At 47.9% G+C, this 18,615-nt stretch overlaps 1 protein-coding gene across 1 annotated transcript; it reads right to left on the bottom strand.

Annotated features, from left to right (window-relative positions):
• Positions 1–209: 209 nt before the first annotated feature.
• On the bottom strand, positions 210–6,879 carry LOC141947299 (adiponectin-like). Its single transcript, XM_074878263.1, has 4 exons — positions 6,740–6,879; positions 5,172–5,242; positions 1,740–1,959; positions 210–1,333 (listed from the first exon to the last, which is right to left on the bottom strand). Exons 3-4 carry the CDS (start codon positions 1,948–1,950, stop codon positions 807–809), a joined length of 738 nt encoding a protein of 245 aa, XP_074734364.1. The 5' UTR covers positions 1,951–1,959; positions 5,172–5,242; positions 6,740–6,879; the 3' UTR covers positions 210–806.
• Positions 6,880–18,615: the final 11,736 nt, after the last annotated feature.

Below are 18,615 nucleotides of genomic sequence, written 5' to 3'. Positions count from 1 at the left end.
CTGAGCATCACAGCTGTGTGGCCAACACATCTGTGATCACTTTGGGACCCCGAAGGTCAATGGGCCGCTTTTGTTGTGTGGCCTCCCTGGCGTTTGTAAGGCTTTTCAGATAAATCAAGAGAGATCCCTGCCCTAAACGAGCATGCTGTCTACATGAGCGATAACGGTAGGGGATAAACATAAAAGGAAAATCAAAGGATTAAGATCAATGAAAGTTAATAATATGAATATATTCAAAGATCTGGGCTGAAGGAGGGAGACAACAAACCATGGGTGGAAGTCAAAGGCCCTACTAAGACAGGGAGATATGATGGAGCCATCTGTTCCAGCTGAAAGCAAGAGCAGAGATGGCTTTCATGGATAGTCTTCTTCCTCTTCTACTGAAATTGTAAAAAGTTGGCTAAAATGTGTACCATTGGTTTAAATGAATTCAGGTGGTTGAAAAGGGGAAATTTAGAATGTGATATTGAAATGTAACCAATTTTTCTCTTACCACTTCTAAATTTAAAGAAAATTTAGGTCATCTTGAGAGTTGCTCTGTGATGATGTGGTGGGAGTGTGGTTTGACTTTGAGCCCAGGTTTCCACGCGGAGAGCAAGAGCAGAGGTAGGAGTGAACTCTTGGTCCCATGGAAGTCACTTATGTATAACCTCACTGACTGCACAGGAGACAGGGTCCACCCTTGGCAATTGTTGCCCCTGCAAGAGGCAATTTTCTGGTAAATACAGTATAGCTATAGCGCCAGTGCCCCAGGACGCCGTCCAGGGTTAAGCCACCTGATCCCTCCCCATGCAGCACCCCCTGCTTTAATGGACGTCTGGGTCTGGGTACAGGAGGAAGCCCATGAAAGTGGAATCATTGATGTTGTCGGCGTAGACACCGTTGTTGTCCCCCTCCCCATATACCTGAAGCCAGACCTCATCCCCAGCGCTGAGGTGCAGCAAGACAGAGCCGCTTGCTTGGTCTACGTTGTTCTTCTGGAACTGGTCGTAGGTGAAGATCACCGCCTTGTCCTTCTTGTAGAGGCTGACCTTGACGTCCGACAGGTAGACCGTCAGGTGGTAGGCGAAGTAGTACGTGCCGGGGATGTTGCAGAGGAACTTGCCAGTGCTGGCGTCGTAGTGGCTCTGCTCGTTGTAGAAGATCTTGCTGAAGCGGATGGGGACGTTGGGGTGGGGGGCTCGTTCCGTCAGCCCCACACTGAAGGCGGAGCGGTAGACGAAAGCACCTTCACCCTTCTCCCCCTTCTGCCCTGGGTATCCGGGAAATCCTCGTGGTCCGTCCCGCCCTGGGATTCCTATTTCTCCTTGTTCACCTTTGGGACCTTGCATACCTGGGGGACAGAGTTGGGATGGGGAGTTGTGTTTGCACTGTGCTGTAGCCGCTACCCACCAGCCTGAAACACAGAGGGGGCTGTGACATGGGGATCTGCTCAGCAGCACGGAGCTGAGGAATGACCTCACCCCCACCCATGTGCTGAGACAGCGAGTGCAAAGCCTGCTCACCCCCCGGCTGCATGTAGAGCTGCCAAGAGCAGCATGTCTGAAAAAACACCATTAATTGGGAAAACAACCACCAGACCAAACTGTTTGACTTGGGCTGTGGAAGCGCTATCCCTGGAGATACTCAAATGGCACCTGGACAAAGATCAGGCATGGACGCACTAGATGTGAGACCTGCCAGGGATGGGCTGGGGGCTGGGGCTGCCCACAGGCTCCAGCACCCTGTTCCTCACCAACCTGTCTCTCCTTTCTCTCCCTTTAGTCCGTCTTTTCCATCTTTCCCATCCCGGCCAGGGAGCCCGTTGTGGCCGGGGTAGCCGGGAGCTCCTCCCATCCAGTTGGCACACGGTGTTTTGGGGTCGGGTTGGACGTCCTGGGCAGCCACCTCTGTGCAGTGGGGGGCCACCAGCAGCAGCGAGCAAAGGAGGAAGCCTGCTGGGCCCCTCATCGTCGGTTCCTGATGTGGACAATCACTTAAAGGTTAATAGGAAGAAAAAATAGTCAACAAAGCCCCCACCCCTGAGTAAGGGAGAGGCACAGAGGCAAGACTGACGTTTCAATCGAGATATCCAAAGGAAAGCAACTGTGCTCGCCCCAAGGGCCCCTCCACATCCAGCTGGCGTGAGCTCCATGACCCAAGCAGGGATGGGGCCCCCGGGAGCAGCGTGGACCTCAGCCCGGGAGCACATCCCGTGCGGAGAGGAACAAACGCCAGAGTTACCCCCTGGCACTCGCAGGCTCTGTGCTCGGGCACAGATGGAGCTTGGGACCAAGCACGGCAGATGCCGGGGTATCTGTGGCTGATTTCTTTGCAAAGCTCTGCTCAATTAGCCACGATCCACTGTGACTTCTGCCCGGCTGAGCGAACACCTGATTGAAACTACAGGTCTGGCAGAGCCTGTCTCAAAAAACCTCAAAAGCCCTTACGCTGAGCAGGTGGTTTATGGCTGCATGGACAGCCCGCTAACCTGGGTCTGTGTAACGTGAACAGAAACTACAGCCAGGCTTTCCATCTCCTCTGAGCGACCGCATGAAATTATGATACCCTTTTTTTTCCACCTGAATTATGTTTCTGGACTATGGGAGGAAAAGTTGCGCAGTGTTTAGGTACTGTAGGGTCGTATTTTTCTTTAACCTAGTTGCTTTGCTGGTCTGAGCTCCCCAGAACCAGGTTGGTGGTGACACCCTACAGCCAGCCTGGGGCCATGTTCTGATGCTCCCAGAAATCAGTGGGACCTTGGTGGGCTTTGGGTCAGGCTTTTAGGAAACGGATATTTTAAAATGACTGTGGTTCTGTGATACTGCTCACCAGGCAGAGATTATACCCTGGAACAGTAAAGGTATGCTGTTATGAGGGTTGTTAAGTGGCTTAATAGGCGATAAAAAGTGAATGGCATCATGGCCGTTAGAGTCTCTTAGCTCTGTAATTTCCAAGAAAAATAGTATTTCAGAGCAATTCCTTTGCAGGGTGATTTTCCTAGGCAAGCTAGTTAAATGTCGTATTTTAAATAATGTCTTATTAGTTCTCGTGTAATTGCTTCAAAGGAAATGAAGTAAAGGTGCACATTTTGGTGGGTGTAGAGTTACTTTTCTTCACAGTAGCTGGTATGGGGCTGTGTTTTGGATTTGTGCTGGTAACAGTGTTGATAACACAGGGATGTTTTAGCCGTTGCTGAGCAGTGCTCACACAGGGCCAAGGCTTTTCTGCTCCTCACCCCCACCACCAGCGAGGAGGCTGGGGGTGCACAAGGAGCTGGGAGGGGACACAGCCGGGACAGCTGACCCCAACTGACCCCAGGGATATCCCAGACCATCTGGTGTCAGCTCAGCATAGAAAGCTGGGGAAAGGTTGGCGGGGGGGCCGCTGCTCGGGGCGTGGCTGGGCATCGGTCTGTTGGTGATGAGCAATTGCTTTCATTTGCATCACTTGTCTTTCTTGGGGTTTGTTTCTCTCTGTTTGTTTCTTTTTCATTACGATCTATTATTATTATTACTACTATTGTATTTCAGTTATCCAACTGTTCTTGCCTCAACCCATGATTTTTCTCACTTTTACCCTTCCCATTCTCTTTCCCCCATCCTGCTGGGGGAGGGTGAGCACGGGGCTGTGTGGTGCTTAGTTGCTGGCTGGGGTTAAACCACGTCAGTGTTCCTGCGTCTCTGCGCTTTGGGAAGCGAAATGCCCCTTTGCAACAAGGGATGTAGCCACTGTCCATGAACCAGGGTGGACCAGTGAAACAGATGTCTGTAAATCCTAAAAGTGGCTTGGTTTGGCAAGCGAGGGTGTGCCTGTTTGGGCACACTGCAACATGGCCAGTTTGCCATGTCCCAGGGGAGGGCAGTAAGCGGAGGGACCCCTGTCCCTCAGGCCAGGTCCCCTCTGGCGCAGCTACACGCAGGCACCCCTCCCAGACCAGCACAGGCTGTCTGGGGCCATCTAACTGTGTGAAAACATGCTAGTGTTCAACAAAAACCTGCCTCAAAACTGCGTTTCTTGAGCTGTGTTTTGGTGATTTTGTTGAGGTTAGTTCCACTTTCCATATGTTGCTCAGAACTCAAATATCATTAAAATTTTAGCAACATGTGCCCCAGAGTCAGGTTGTCTGCTAGTGCAAAATAAAACCCTCCTGTAAGGTCAAAAGCAGTGCAAATTTGAGGCAGCCCAAAGCAGGGCTGCAGGGAGCTTTCCTGGCCTCTGCCCATCCAGGTTGCTCTGAAGGGCTCGAGGCGATGCCCATCCCATTCATCCCTGGGCGGCTCTTCACTGCAGGTACATTACACAATGTAGTTTTCTCATTGTCCTAAGAAACATGTTGTGATATGAAATAGAAAACTACTTCTTTTGATACAGTTTGACTCGGGCACAGGCGGTTTGCTTGTTTGAGAAACAAAGTAATTCTCTGGCATAAGTATGTCTTACAAAGGGAAAGTTTTAAGCTATATTAAAAGCTCGTATGCATTATATGAAGCTTATTCATTTGTCAGCAGAAATCAGCATATCATGCATAAGAACAATGCCATTCATAAGTGCTACATAGTGATTCAGACCGTGATTCAAATTTAAATTTCACATACCACTGTATAAACATATTTATATTTATATATCTGTTTAAAAAGCCCACAGCATTTTGCTTAAAACACACAACAAACAATTCATCTGTTTTCCAACTCCAGTATTTTCTTCAAAGGGTATTAACCAGGGGTTTGGCTTATGTTGGTCACTTTTCCTTTTTGTAATTACTTGTAACCTAGTTTTTGCTGACATTCCAGCAGTGACTTGGTCCAGGGAGCTCGCACCTCAAATCTGGGTGGTGCATGTTGCGGCTCAGGGAGATTTGGGGCAAACCCAACCTTCCCAGGAGTCTCTGAGGACGGAGGTGAATCGAAAGGTGCCAGCGCAGTTATAGCCATGTGGTTTTTCACTGTTGTTCCTGACTACTTTTGATTTAGGAGTTTTGATCTCAAAATAGTGTTTCCAAAACGGAGGGTATGAATCTAAGGGAGATCGGCTATTCCTGGTTTAACACACTCGCTGGCTATTCTGAGAATAACTCCCTTTCCTTTCTTAAAGGAAACGTCTTGCAAACAGAAAAGTTCTGTCTGTGCGATTCAGCCCAATAGAAGAGAAAATCCTGAACTTAGGAAGAGGAAAAAAAAGATCATGCTTACCAGCTGCTTTGAGTCCTAGTTGGCTTGCTGCAGTCTCGTCAGCAATGAAGTCCGGCTACACATCGCTATCCCTAAGGGCACGGGGAGCTGTCAGCTCAGACACTGCATTTTCCATTTGCTATTGCGCATGCTGACCTCAAACTTGGGTTTTCCCATTAATTTTTCCTGGCCATCTCTTAAGTTTTGGACCACTTATATAATCCGGTCACACTGGGATATCTTGCAAAGATAGCCTTAACGGGGAAAAGGTGGGTTTGGGAATTTGGTAGGAAGTGAAGGAGCAATGGTTTGCTGGAGAAGCCCATGTGAATGCCCGCTCGTCCAGGGCTGGGCTTGTACAGCACAGGCAGCTGCTCTGTGTAAAGTGGGGAATGTTGTTAGCAGCTGGTGGAGAAAGTGTGTCTACAGCCTTGCATTAAAGCACTCAAATGGTGCTTTTTCAGCATGTTAGTAGATGAATTATTGTGTGAGAAGTTTTGGCTTCTCATTCAATGGCAGGAGCCGTTCCTGCCTGGAGGCTGCTGCTGCACCAAAGAAGGGCAAAGCTGCCCGAGGGGAAGGGCAGCGCTGGGCCAAGAGTTTTGTCTTAAGCCAACCAAGCACGTGCCAGCGCTATTGTAAATCATTGGATTGATCTCAGCCATATGGATGGCTTTCAACCTATCACACGTTTTGGCTTTAGGTCAAAAGAAAGTCTTTATTTCCCTGTGTCTCTTTCCTTCCAAAATGGAGGTTGAACCTTGGAGAGCAGAGGCTTTCCTATCCAGCGCTCTGGGGCAGTTCAAGATTAGCTAGACACGACCTTGGCAAACCTAGGCTCACAAAATCAGACCAGGAAAAACAGTGTGATGTGTGCTGTTGGAATGGGGCATGGGGAGCTGCTGTCGTTGGGAGAGGGGAAACTCATCCAACTGAAGGTCAGCAGGACAGTATCCCGAATTACTGAGTTGTTGTAAAGACCTGGCTGTCTGGAAGGCCTAAAAGGATGTATAAATGAACACGGAAATAGTTTCTTATATGTAGTGCTTGGAGTCAGCAAGGGTGAATTTCCAAGTCCCGAGGAGAAGGGTGCCGAGGGGAGGAGCTGCAGGATGGCTGCTCACTGCCTGCCTTAATTTGGTCAAGCCCTTAGTGTTCAGCATTTGAGAAATTTGATTTTTTTTTTTTTCCTTTGGATGATGGTTTTTTCCATGCAATGTTGAGACTTAAAACAATCCTCATGCAACTCCAGTAGAATATGACAGAGATCTGTTTGAATCTGTTGTTTTCTTATAAATGTGATTTGCCAGAGCCATGCGTGTGTGTTTGTGTGTGTGTGATGCCAATGTTTCTGTCCAAGTCTTGTCTCCTGAGCAATGAATGGAGGAGCAGGATCTTGGAGAGAGGAACTTTTGTTGCGGTGGGGACGGGAGGTTTTTGCCTGCCTGTGCCTGGGATTTGAGCAAAACAAGGCTGTTTTCCCTGCCAACTCTCGGCTTGAACCCCAAAATGCATGATTGGGGTATTTATGAGGCTGCCAGGATTTGAAAATTGCACCTGACATGTTTAATAGGTAGTGCTGCAATTACCTCATGGCCTTTCAATTCAGTTGTTAGGAAGAGAGCACGGTGATAAATCTTTCAGTGATCCATCAGGCACCCTCCCAAACGTTATCCCTGCCTCCCAGAAGAGCGGGTGGAAGTTTGTCTCTGGGGGTACAACCAGCTGATCCGACCCTGACGCACTCGCTGTGGCTCTGTTGTCTTACACGCTTGGTTTGCAGGTTGGTGCTGGCTCCTGTTCCGCTGCAGAGGGAGATAGTGTACAATGCAGTGAGCGACTTCTGGCCACCGTGGAGCCCAGCCCATGGGAACCCTTGTCGCCCTGGTTGTCCCTTCCCGAGGCTGCTGTGCCCTCCCCAGCCCCGGGGCTGGGGCCCCTCCGCCGGGAGCTGCCCCCTGCCCTGCCCTGGCTCTCTGTCCCTCCGGGACGCCTGGCCCTTCCCTCGGCTTTCCACTGGCCCTGGATACCGCACGTCCCAGAAACAACGCACATTCCCCACTCTGCTAAAAATGGCAAGAACTGTTGATGCCATTTAGCGGGCTGGCTGACAGGCTGTTACACGCTATTCTGGTGCTGCCCAAGGCTGTGCGCCGCGGAGGGACCGCAGCCTCCCCGCCAGGGATGCTGCTGGCTCTGTCCCGGGCCCCGCGGGCAGCCCCGGCCGAACGGCTCACCCCTCTGCTTCAGCCCGGCGAGTCCGCTCCTGCTGCTGGACAGACCCCGTGCCTGGCCCCGCCGCTGCCCCACGGGCCCCCGCATCGGGTGCCAGATGGTGGCAAGTGCTGAGGAGCCAACTCCAAAGAAAAAGCAGTGAAATGGCCGTGAGTGCCAGTGCTGCCATCAGCGAGGACCCCGGTCACGCCCTGCAGATTCTCCCTGATCCCAGGCATCCTCGTGTTCCCAAACCCTTCCCCGTACAGCGTTGTACTTCCCTCTAGTGGCTAATTATTACTGGGGAAGAGGAGCTCTGTCCCTGCGGGCAGGCTGGAGGGGGCCAGCCAGGTCCTGTGTGCCCCTGGGGGCTGCTCAGCCCCTTCTCCAGCGGCCTGGCTGCTGTGGGGTCTGCCATGACGCTGGGTGCAGAACAAATAGATTATATAAAACAGTCCAAATACATTCCAAAACGTGGATAGAACTGCACAGAATTGTCTCTGGGTGTTACCATTTTATAGCTATTTCTGTAATCTCTTAGGGTATGCATGCATATGTATCTAAAGGAAAATAAAACTTTTGCTTATATGCTTTCTGCATTTGAAAGACAACTGTATGCACATAAGTATATACAGCTGCTTTTAGAGAGGAGACCAGCCATGTATCTGGCCACTTGTGGGTACAATATACACCAGCTTACATTTGGTTACTAAGGTGCTTTTTAATCCTTCTTAAGAAGTATATTTAGACATTTCAACAGTGACTTTCAGATGTGTTATTAAATCCAGTTGCTGTGGTGGTGTTGATGTCACAACCTGGTATTAATTCTGAAATAAAGTAGGCTTCTCATGTTGCTCAAGACTTAGTATACAGGAGAAGAAGGAAGTTCGATTTGGATATACTCTCCACAGTTGGGAGGACCCTAGCCCCTTGTTGGAGCCAGCATATTCAGGAGTAGGTATTTCCATGAAGTTCTACCATCAAATTGTGGTATTATATTCTGGTGTTAGTTCAGGGCTCTTCTAAGTGAGGCTTAATCCTCGGTTGATCGTATGGCACTTGTATGTTGCCTTCTGTAAGAATAAAGACTTGTTTTCAGTTGTTTTGTTAGTTTGTGCTCGATATGCGAAGGAGATACAGAGCTGAGTAGTTAAGAGTAGTTCCCAAAGGTGACTAGACCAGCTGTGATTAGCCGGCCACATTTCACTAGTCTGAGAGAGACGAGTTTTCGGAGAGAGAACTGTGATTAGCACCTTGGCAGCAATCAAACATTTTTTAGAGAGAGGATTTTTAACTGCAAATGACGATCTGCAAAATTTATAAGTGTGTGCCTGGATACTGTGACCAAAAGCCAGAATCCTGCAGGAGTGTCTGCATCTGAGACTTGCTGCGTGCATAAAGCCAGTACTTGCTTAGTTCTGGAGTCTGGGCATCGTGGTTGATTGGCTCTGAATGTGATGGCTCGTTAATGTGTTTGTAAAAGCCCCTCCTTTGAAGCTTTACTTGGATGAATTTAATTGCAAAGCTTGTGTTGTACAAGTGAAGCAGTGCAATTGGTGTATGATGGAGAACATATAGGTGGGTCTGCCTGCCTGCCTTCCCTGTCTCTTCCCACCCTGATGTTACATTTCTAGTAACTGGTGGTGCAGTAGCTCTCATTCACTTAATTCACCTTTAATTAATTCATCTATATTTCTGTCTTCAATCCACATAATGAAGAACTGTACTTGAGAATGTGCATATGTGACAGCTGAAACTTTTAAGGTTAACTTTCTCTTATTTTTCTGACTAGATTTCGAAGATCTCTTTGATGATGATGACATCCAGTGAACTTAGGTGTCCAGCTATGCAGTGCCAAGATGTGGATTTTTCTCTACGATCGCCTGTGGTGTCCATTATTTATTAAAATAATCAAAACGGGAAAATCACAGAAGAGGGGAAGAACCCTGTCTAAGCTGCTTGGGGAATACGAAAGCCAGATGGTTAAAGATAACTAAGGAGGGAATTGTAGACTGTTATTTCTAGGAAGCGGTGTGTAGATTTTTCTTAAAATTTTACTTGCTGATGTGCTCATTCAATAAAATACTAAAAAACCCCACCTCTCTCTGGGATGTACTTTGAAAACAGATATTGCTGTGTTCTGAGCTCCCTTAGAGAATGATTTTTTTTTTTTTTTATTAAATCATTCACTGTTACTTTTGGATACGATATAAAGATACCTGGCAGGGCATATTGCTGCCTAGGAGAGGTTTCTTCATCCCACAATATGGGATTATCTAGGGCTAAGACGTTTGCTTGTTCTGAGTAGTCTGTCTCTCATTTGCCAGTCGCGCTGGCAGTGTCTCCTGTTTCAAGAGAGATACTCAGCTACCATCAGTACTTTTAGTTTAGGAAACACAGGAAGAGAAAGTGGTAATTTTATCGTGATATTTTGAGCAGAGAAATGTTCTGGCCCTGGGCCATGGGAATGCTTGGATTTAAAAATATGATTTAATTCTTGAAACTGTACTTCATAGAAAGAAAATCACTTTAGGATTCTTTTCTCCTGCTGCAGGAGAAATGGAGTCACTCACACTTACAGGTATAGTGTACATGAATCGTTCTGTTAGATATTTGTTCAGATTTTGACACAAGTTTTCAGAAAATGTTCTGAAGTGTTTGATTTTTGCACCCTCCAGTGACCAAAGGGAATCTGGGAATGAAAGGAACAGGTGAGTTGGTGGTGTATTATTCCAGAGTCAAGAGTTTAATCTTGTCTAATTTTAAGTGCAGTCTGTATTCCATAAATTGATCACAAAAATATCTTTGTTTAAAGACTTCACACTACTTAAATTTCACATGGAGCAAAACCCTTTCCTTTCATACCTCTTGCACATGGTTTTTTCTTGGGTTTACCTTAAAGGAATTCTTCAATGTGACAGTAAGTATGCTGGCCCCTGAGCTTAAAGGTGTAAGCACAGTAAAGCCAGTAGGACTTGGGTGTCTTGTGTTCCTGGGGGTTTGTCAACAGCCTCTGTTTCATCATGCAATGTATATTAAATCAGCATTCTGACATTTCCTCTGCTCAGTGTCTGACATTACAACGTGTCCCTGAAGGCACAGTCTTGCTGAGGCAGTCTCCTTTTAGTGCTCGCTTTGCCTAGAGAGGCAGGGTTTCAGGCTTTCCTCGGTGAAACCAGTGTGAACATTTTGACTGAGTGGTAGCAACTGCATTAGGACTGGTACTAGCTTTGGTGCTGTGCTTTCTCCAAAGCAGATCCTGAGAAATGAGCTGCTGCCAGTAAATGGAGGCTGCATTCTGGGCAGGTGCAGAAGGTGAAGTAGATTTAAGAAGCAACTCTGCTCCTCTGTGCTTTCAGCTACTTTCTTTTGCTGATGCCCAGATTCCTCAAGATGGTCACTTTAGTTTTGGAATACTTCCTTCTCCGTGTTTTGTACAGACTTCTCCTTTGTTCTTCATTTACCTGCCTTAAGTTGTAAGAAACTTAGTGAAGGAACTCACTCTATGTGGTGTGTAAAAGTGTTTGAGTTAGTAAAACTCCTTATGAAGCAAGCTGCTGAATTTCAGGAACTGCCTTGGTGCGCAGCTGATGCCACTCTGGCTGTAGCTGCTGTGAGTACTAGCTGGTTCTTTGGTATTCCCAGCTGCAAACTTGCTAGCTAAGCTTGTGCTTAAATCTGAGACCTGGTGTGGGTTTGTTCTCTTGGCATGAAGTGAAATGGGAGGAAGGTTCTTCAGAGTTGGAATGGGATGATACCGAAGGTACGTCTGCTGTAGCTGTCTGGAGTTCTCGCCTTGGCAGTGAGACTAGGTGAGGAGTGTGTATATAGCTTTGTCTTTCTATAGTGTGTAAGAACTTTCATTGGGCACTGTAATTTGTTTGGGTCCCTTTTGTGACAGTATTAATATGAAAAGTCTTATATGAAGAACAAATTGCCCTTCAGCTTCCCATTGTGCCTGTGTTATGATCATTTGTGAAGCCTTTCAGTGTAATTAGTCTGCGAGCAATCAGCCTGTTGTCAGGAAATAATCACAAGATGTCAGAAGCTCTAATAAAAATTGATTTTAAGGGCTTTTGTCTGTGTTGATTATTTCATTTACATAGCTTTGATTTCTGTATGTTTTGTGGAGATTGACACCACTCAAAATAGGTGTTTCTGAGCAAAAGAGCAGGCCTGTTTGAGCAGCATTTTGCACCCATTCAGACTGATGTCTGTTACTTTATAAGCTGCTGCGTACTGCTCAGTATTTCAGTGGCCGTGTAGAGGCCCTACTCCGAATAGATTTATGGTGGTACTGAGGTCAGTGTCCTGAATTGTCCCACTGACTTCAGTGGGACAGCTGGCAGTGTATGGAGCCGACCTTCTGCCCGAGCCTTGGCAGGATGAGGTCCCAAGTGCTAAAATGCCTTGGAAGGGGCGTAGCCAGTTGAGCCACACAGATGAAAAGGAATAGCTTCAAAACACTCGAATGTCAGCCCGTTCCCTCCGATACTCTCAGAGGGCTGATTCTCTGTTGGCAGGAAACTGCTCGCTGTCAAAGTGTATTCTTAGGAATTAGGAATGTGAGTTGTGTTTTGAGCTGAAAATAATCAAGTCATTGTGAGGGAGAGAAAGTTGCCACGCTGAAGGGAGCTGGCTGGCATCTGTGCATAGAATTTCATCAGTGCCTCTTCTGAGCTGGCTGCCAGGTTAGCAGGAGAATCCAGTGTTCCACTGCTCTTCGTGTGAGCAAGAACACGCAAGCTCAGACCTAATGTGGTAGTAATGGGTTTTCCTTGCATGTTTTGGGTTTTTTCTTAGTTAACTGCAAGGGAATTAAAATAAAAGGTTTTCCTTTTAATATTTCAATAGTTGAAGTGGAAGGTATTTTTCTGAATAAAGAAACAAATTACTTAGATGAATAAATTGAGTTCTTCCTGCTTTCCCTGGGTGTTGGGAAGCTGGCAGGCCCCTTCCTGCTCTCAATGTGCAGTTGTTCGGCGCATGAAAACCTGCTGGGCAGATGACAGTGCAGCTCTGTTCTCTGAGAGTCCCCCTCTCCGTGATGGGCTGGAATGTGAGTGTCACATCAGGGCTCTTTTGGAAGAGCACAGTGCAAGTCAGTGCTTGGCAGCAGGGGTGGCTTTGAGGGCAATGATTTGCTTCTGTGTTTTTACTTCCAGATTTTTATTTTTTATTTTTAGTCTGCCTTTATATTTGCTCCATTTTGTCTTTGCCAAGCAGCAGGGTCAGTGTGCTGACCCGAATTATAACCATTTTCTTAAGCTACTACAGAGAATTCAGAGTAGAGGGAGAGAGGAGCAGTGTTTTTTAAAACTTTTAAAATTGGCAAATACAGCCTTTTTGGTAAATACTTCTTTCTTATTTATGGAAAAGTCAATTTGCATGTAGCAAATTTCCAGTCAGCTCTAATTTTAGCTGTGTTTGTACTACCTGGTCTGTAGGTGTGACATGTATGGACAAGCCTCATATAATCTTGTGTGAACTCATGTAAATTTACAACCTCTTGAGAGAAAAGACCCTATTTTGTATATTGTTATGAATAAACAGATGTACAGCTGAGAATGTCATGAATGAGGTGGGTGACTGAGGGAGGGAATATGAATCAACATGGGAATGTGACAAAGCATCCCTTGTATGGACAGGAGTTGCCTGCACCAGGGCAGTCTCGGCATTCCCCTGATCCAGCTGAGGATGCTTCGGTGAGGACACTTGCAGAGGGGACTCCTGTCCTTGGACAGTGACTCTGTCCTGTTGGAGAGTGTCCTAGTCACAGCGTGCCCCCATTCCCAGCTCCCAGTAAAGCTTGCTGAGCAATGTGCTGCTGTGGTCTTCTGGTCTCCCACTGCTTTGAAGTTGCCTCTGCAGCACTGGGATACAGGTACTGTGGTGTGGAAATCCCCATTCTCTGTGTTTTACCTCATCTGGGCTGACAGATCCATCTTGGCCTTAAAACACTAACCAGAACATATTACAGAACTAGAATGGCTTCTCTAGAAATCCCTGTCAAGGCAGTGGAGAAGCCGTGCTGTCCTGACTGCTCTGGGCAGAGCACAGTGTTTTCACAGATGATCAGAGGGAGCTGGGTGTGTTGGTTCATACCCCCCATCCTTCCCTGCCTGACTCTGTAAGGGATTTAGAGGGGGCCTTCAAGTGGGATCTCCTGCTCTGCCTCCCTCCCTGATGCCTCTCTGTAAAGCTGTTGTCCTTTAGGGGAGGGATCCCACAGATTGCCTTGTGGGTGGGAATCCTCTGATATGCCACACAGGAGAAAATAGATGTGGACTTTGAATGCTTCCATTTCATTGGGAATAAACCTTTCCTTCCCCTTGGGTTGGCTGGAGAGTAACAAACTGCACCTGCATGTAGGGAGGTCACATGACTGTCCTCAGAGAGCAGTGGTGTTACACTGGTCTCCTGGGATGTGTCTAAGGATGAGCTGGGGGTGGGTTTGCTGATTTTACAATCTCATGGCAGTCTTGAGTCTTTTCATCATGTATCTACATCTAGTACAAATATCATAAAAACATGTGGCAGCCTTGCTCCCAGCCTGGGTTTGCTCAGGATTGGTTTCCTCCAGAGTATTTTAAAGAGTAAGTTTTAAATCTGATGGCATTCCCTGCATGGAAGTACAATGGCTGATTAGTTAAATGTAGGTCTTTATCCTAATCCCTCTGCCTTCTTCCATGCTGAAAAGCCTCTAGCGAGTTTATACTTCACAAATAAATACAAGTCTTGCAAGCAATTTATCTCTTGTAGCTCTTCATGGTTTAGTGCAGCTGCTTTTGTATTCCAATTAATTACTGGCACAGGTGATTATGTGGTGTTGAGGCACAATTAGGATCAGCCTGTAATTGTGTTGAAAAGGGCCACTGATGCTTTCACAGATTGTTTCCCTGCCGGGTGAGACTGGCCAGTCTCTCCAGCTGTAAGCACGTCATTTCTCCCAAGTTGTTAGTGCAGTGACTTAAATCTTTCACTAGGGAATGTTCTTGCTTTCTTCCTTCAAGAGATCATGCTGTCTTTCTGTGAGCAGCAGTACAGGGAGGGAAGAGTCAAACACAGCTGTCAAGGTCAAAGGAGCCAAGTGCTCTCTTTATAACCTGCCCTAATTACAAAGCAGCAAATAAAACCTCATTCTTGGTGTCTTCATCATATTGGTTGCTATCTAATAGGACCTGCTGGCAATGTTTATGCCCAGAGGTGTTCCGTTTGCATGCCTGCAGCAGTACATTAGTTTCTAAAGGGAAAACTATCCATTTAAACCTACCACAGCTAGAGAGGCAGTCAATAGTAAGACCTAACTTTGTACTAGGCATCTATTGTCAGGACTGATTAAAAAAAAAGAAAACCAAACTAAAACATTTAAATTTGTTGGAGAGCAGGTGATTCTGTGCCCTTTCATCATGTCATTCTTGGCTCTTTTGTTAAAAGATCATTGTATGTTCAAAACAATGTGCAATCCTTGGGAGCCAGCCCAGGCCTTGGATACGTGCCTATTTTGGCCAGGTTTTCCTGTCCCACGAGTTTATGAAGCATGGAGAGAGAGTAAAACCACAGCAACTCAGTGATGTAAAAAGGCTGAATTCATTAGAAACTCCCCTGAGCTCATCCCCCAGGACCTCATTACTATCCCAAAGCCTATTTGCTGCTCTCCCCTAAAAGCAGCATGGGGCCAGCATGGTGCCCTGCAGCTCTCTGCCCTTGGGCTACTATGGTCAGCCTGGCTGTGTGCCCCTGGAGGTTTGACATAAACACCACACGTAGGGATTCGTGTGGTTCCTGGACTATAAGGACTCCCCTGGGGCTTGCAGCTTGGTGAGGTAATTGCTGGCCATGCTCAGCTGCTACTTCTGAAGTTGTGAGCACGTTTTTGGCTTGTTGAGACCCCACATACAGACACCTGCAGGGGCTGGGCAGCCTCAAAAGGCAGTAATAGAGGAGTAAGGGCAGCTTCAGGGCTTGACCCTGGCTGCAGTGGGGCAGAGGTGTGTTTGCTGAGCAAGGGGTGCTTCTCTGCCTACCCTGCCCTATGTCTATGATGGGCTGAACCTCTGCTGGGAGCATTTCATAGAATCATCTATGAATGACCTTGAAGATCATCCAGTCCAACCATTAACCTAACACTGACAGATCCCAACTCCACCAGATCCGTCAGTGCTATGTCAACCCTACTCTTAAACACCTCCAGGGATGGGGACTCCACCACCTCCCTGGGCAGCCCATTCCAACACCTAACTACCCGTTCTGTAAAGAAATGCTTCCTAATAGCCAGTCTAAACCTTCCCTGGTACAACCTGAGGCCGTTACTTCTTGTCCTGTTGCTTGATACTTGGTTAAAGGGACTCATCCCCAGCTCTCTGCAACCTCCTTTCAGGTAGTTGTAGAGGGCGATGAGGTCTCCCCTCAGCCTCCTCTTCTCCAGACTAAACAACCCCAGTTCCCTCAGCCGCTCCTCATACGACATGTGCTCCAGACCCTTCACCAGCTTCGTTGCCCTTCTCTGGACATGCTCGAGTCACTCAATGGCCTTTTTGTAGTGAGGGGCCCAAAACTGAACACAGTAATCGAGGTGCGGCCTCACCAGTGCCGAGTACAGGGGCAAGATCCCTTCCCTGTCCCTGCTGCCACGCTATTGCTGATGCAAGCCAGGATACCACCGGCCTTCTTGGCCACCTGGGCACACTGCTGGCTCATGTTCAGCTGGCACTTGCCGTAGGGGAGAGCTGGGAGGGGGCAGATTGCTGCTCCTGAGGGCACAAAGTGGCTTTCTGGGTGGGTGGTGGCTTAAACTGTGATTTGGTGGCTGCTAGGGAGATCAGCATGTGTGCCTCTTTAAATGAGCTCTGGAGAGCAAGAATCTTAACAGAGATTTGAGGAGAAAGACTTCATAAAATAGTCCAGATACCTAAAGGGAGGGCTTTGACCCCTATTTCCATGCAGTGGGAGCTTGCCTCGTTCACAGTCTGCTGCCTGGGCTGCGCTAACTGGGGGGCTGGCTTGTTGTTTGCTGGTTTGTTGAGGTGCCTGGATGGGACATGCATGAGCGATGCAGGTACCCTGTGTGGAGCACGCTTGTCCGAGTGGGGAGCTGGGACGAAGATGGTCTCTGCACACACAGCCTGGAGAGTGACTATCAAAATGAAGCTGTCTTTCAGCATTCCTGGCTGTGAGAAGGGGGAGAAGCCGGTGCACAGAACATCAGTGTCTTAATGGCTTTCTTTAAAACTTTCCCCAAGTGCTTTGTCCTACTGTGTTTTCAGGGGTTTCTTTCTTGATAAAACAGACAGCCTTGAAAGGGTGTGCTGTTCTCAAGCAGGAAATCTCTGTATGACCAGGATTTTAGCCTGGGACTCAAACCATGAGGTTTAACCCCTTAAAATGTGTTTGAAAATGTCCTGTAAAGACAGAAGTCCCTTCTGTGGTTTGGAGGAGAGGAGGCTTCCCCCAGAGCTGCTTTGCTGCCCTCCTGCCCTGAGTTACTGCATACACAAATACGCTTAAGGGCAGATCCTGCATGAACTGGGCTGCCCCCTCCTTCACGCATCCTTGTTGCTTACAGAGGCAAGAGTACTTGTGCTCCTCATCATAGCATCTGTTTTACATATGAGTCACCATGGTTGTGTTTGGAGTGTTGGGCAGGGTTTGGGAGAGGTCGCTTTCTCAACATGTTTATGTGAGAGACCTGCTGCAAGTGGAAGACCACGTGCTGTGTCATGCACTGGTGGGAGCAGGTGGGGAGGAAAACAGAAATGAGGTCCCCGTGCCAGCCGCCACAGTGAGAGAGTGTGGGGTGGCTCGCCAGCCCAGTGACTGAGGAACAAGTAGGGTGCTTTTGAGGGAAGGCATGTTCCTATTTATTGGTCTCTATTTTTGGTGGCACAGACATGTCCCCTGGCAATGACTCCTGCCCCAACAGTGAGGTGTCAGCACTGCAGCTCCCCGGGGCTGGAGCCCCCAAACAGCTCCGGTGCCAAACCGCTGCTCGATGGTCCTGGGGAGGGTTTTCCCAGGTCTCTGAATCCAGCATTATCAGATTGAGCATGAGTTTGGCCCTTGCTAAATCTAATATGCTTGAAGCCTCCTGGGCCAGGGGAGGCCCTCTCTCTGGCTGGCCAGTCAGGGTGGATTCAGGCACAGTGGTTTTGGGGAAACAGTCTGGAAACCAGAGCTCATCTTATCCAGAAAGGAGGCAACACTGTGTGAGGTGGTGAGATGCTGAAGCCCTGATGAAAGCTAGAGGGTGGGGAGTTTCTTGGGAAAGCAAAACCACGGTTTCCCTGTGTGTGCCAGCACAGGGTGCCCCCATCTTGCTGGGGAAAAAAAAAGAATAAAATTTCCTGGTCTGCCTGGTGAAACTAAGGGAACGTCCCTCTCTTCAAATCCTTCCCGACGATGCATACAAAGATGTGGAGCATTCTCACTGAGAGAGTATTTTATTGTTGTTATTATTTATAATGTGGTCATTCACTGGTGTGTAGAAAATGCTGGTGTTGGAAGGAATTTCATTTGAAGCTCTTAATGCTGTTTTTTGCTTGTAATAACGCATTAGCTCTGATCTGTGTTAGCTTAATGAGAGTCTTCTTTGAACATATCTGAGAAACCATCAAATCCTCTGTTAGCTAAAAGTCAGGCAAGCTCCTTGGAGAGCAGTTTGATGGGATTGCTACTAATCCCAGCCTTAATACTCTTCCCCCATGAAGGTAACCGTGCCAAGAGCTGGGGCAGGTCCTGAGGGTGTTCATCCCAGAAGCCCACTCAACGTGGGAGGTTGCACTAGCACTTGAAGCTCTGCCCAGCTGGTGTGCAAACCACTGCGTATGACACGCTTATGGTATGAAAAAGTAGAAACATGGTTGCTAGATCTCAACTTCTGACTGCACTTGAGAGCTATTCAGGGGGGAGACGGGACAGGAGCCTGCCAGCTTGCAGATGGGAACTGGCAGATGCTGCTCGTGTGCCCCATCCGGTGGCCTCTGGGCTGAACAAGTACTCATGCCATCACTTCCAGTGCCAGGTGAGTGATCTGGCAAGGGACACCTCCACCCTGAGGTCCCCTCTGACCAGGAGCCTTGAGGGCCCTTCTGCTCCCCGGTCAGGCGTCGTGTTTGCAGGGGAGCTGCTGGCTTTTCTGAGCATCACAGCTGTGTGGCCAACACATCTGTGATCACTTTGGGACCCCGAAGGTCAATGGGCCGCTTTTGTTGTGTGGCCTCCCTGGCGTTTGTAAGGCTTTTCAGATAAATCA

Source organism: Strix uralensis, chromosome 9 (genome assembly GCF_047716275.1).
Source record: "Strix uralensis isolate ZFMK-TIS-50842 chromosome 9, bStrUra1, whole genome shotgun sequence".
Classification (NCBI taxonomy): Eukaryota; Metazoa; Chordata; class Aves; order Strigiformes; family Strigidae; genus Strix; species Strix uralensis.
The sequence above is the reverse complement of the archived record's forward strand: the minus strand, read 5'-3'. Positions and strand labels throughout refer to the sequence as shown.

Bases quoted from the DNA above. Each gene is read 5' to 3' on its own strand.
- LOC141947299 (XM_074878263.1), bottom strand. From the start codon at position 1,950: ATGAGGGGCCCAGCAGGCTTCCTCCTTTGCTCGCTGCTGCTGGTGGCC. The intron at 1,334-1,739 runs GTTGGTGAGGAA...TCTGTCCCCCAG, and splicing joins GGGAGAGAAAGGAGAGACAG to GTATGCAAGGTCCCAAAGGT.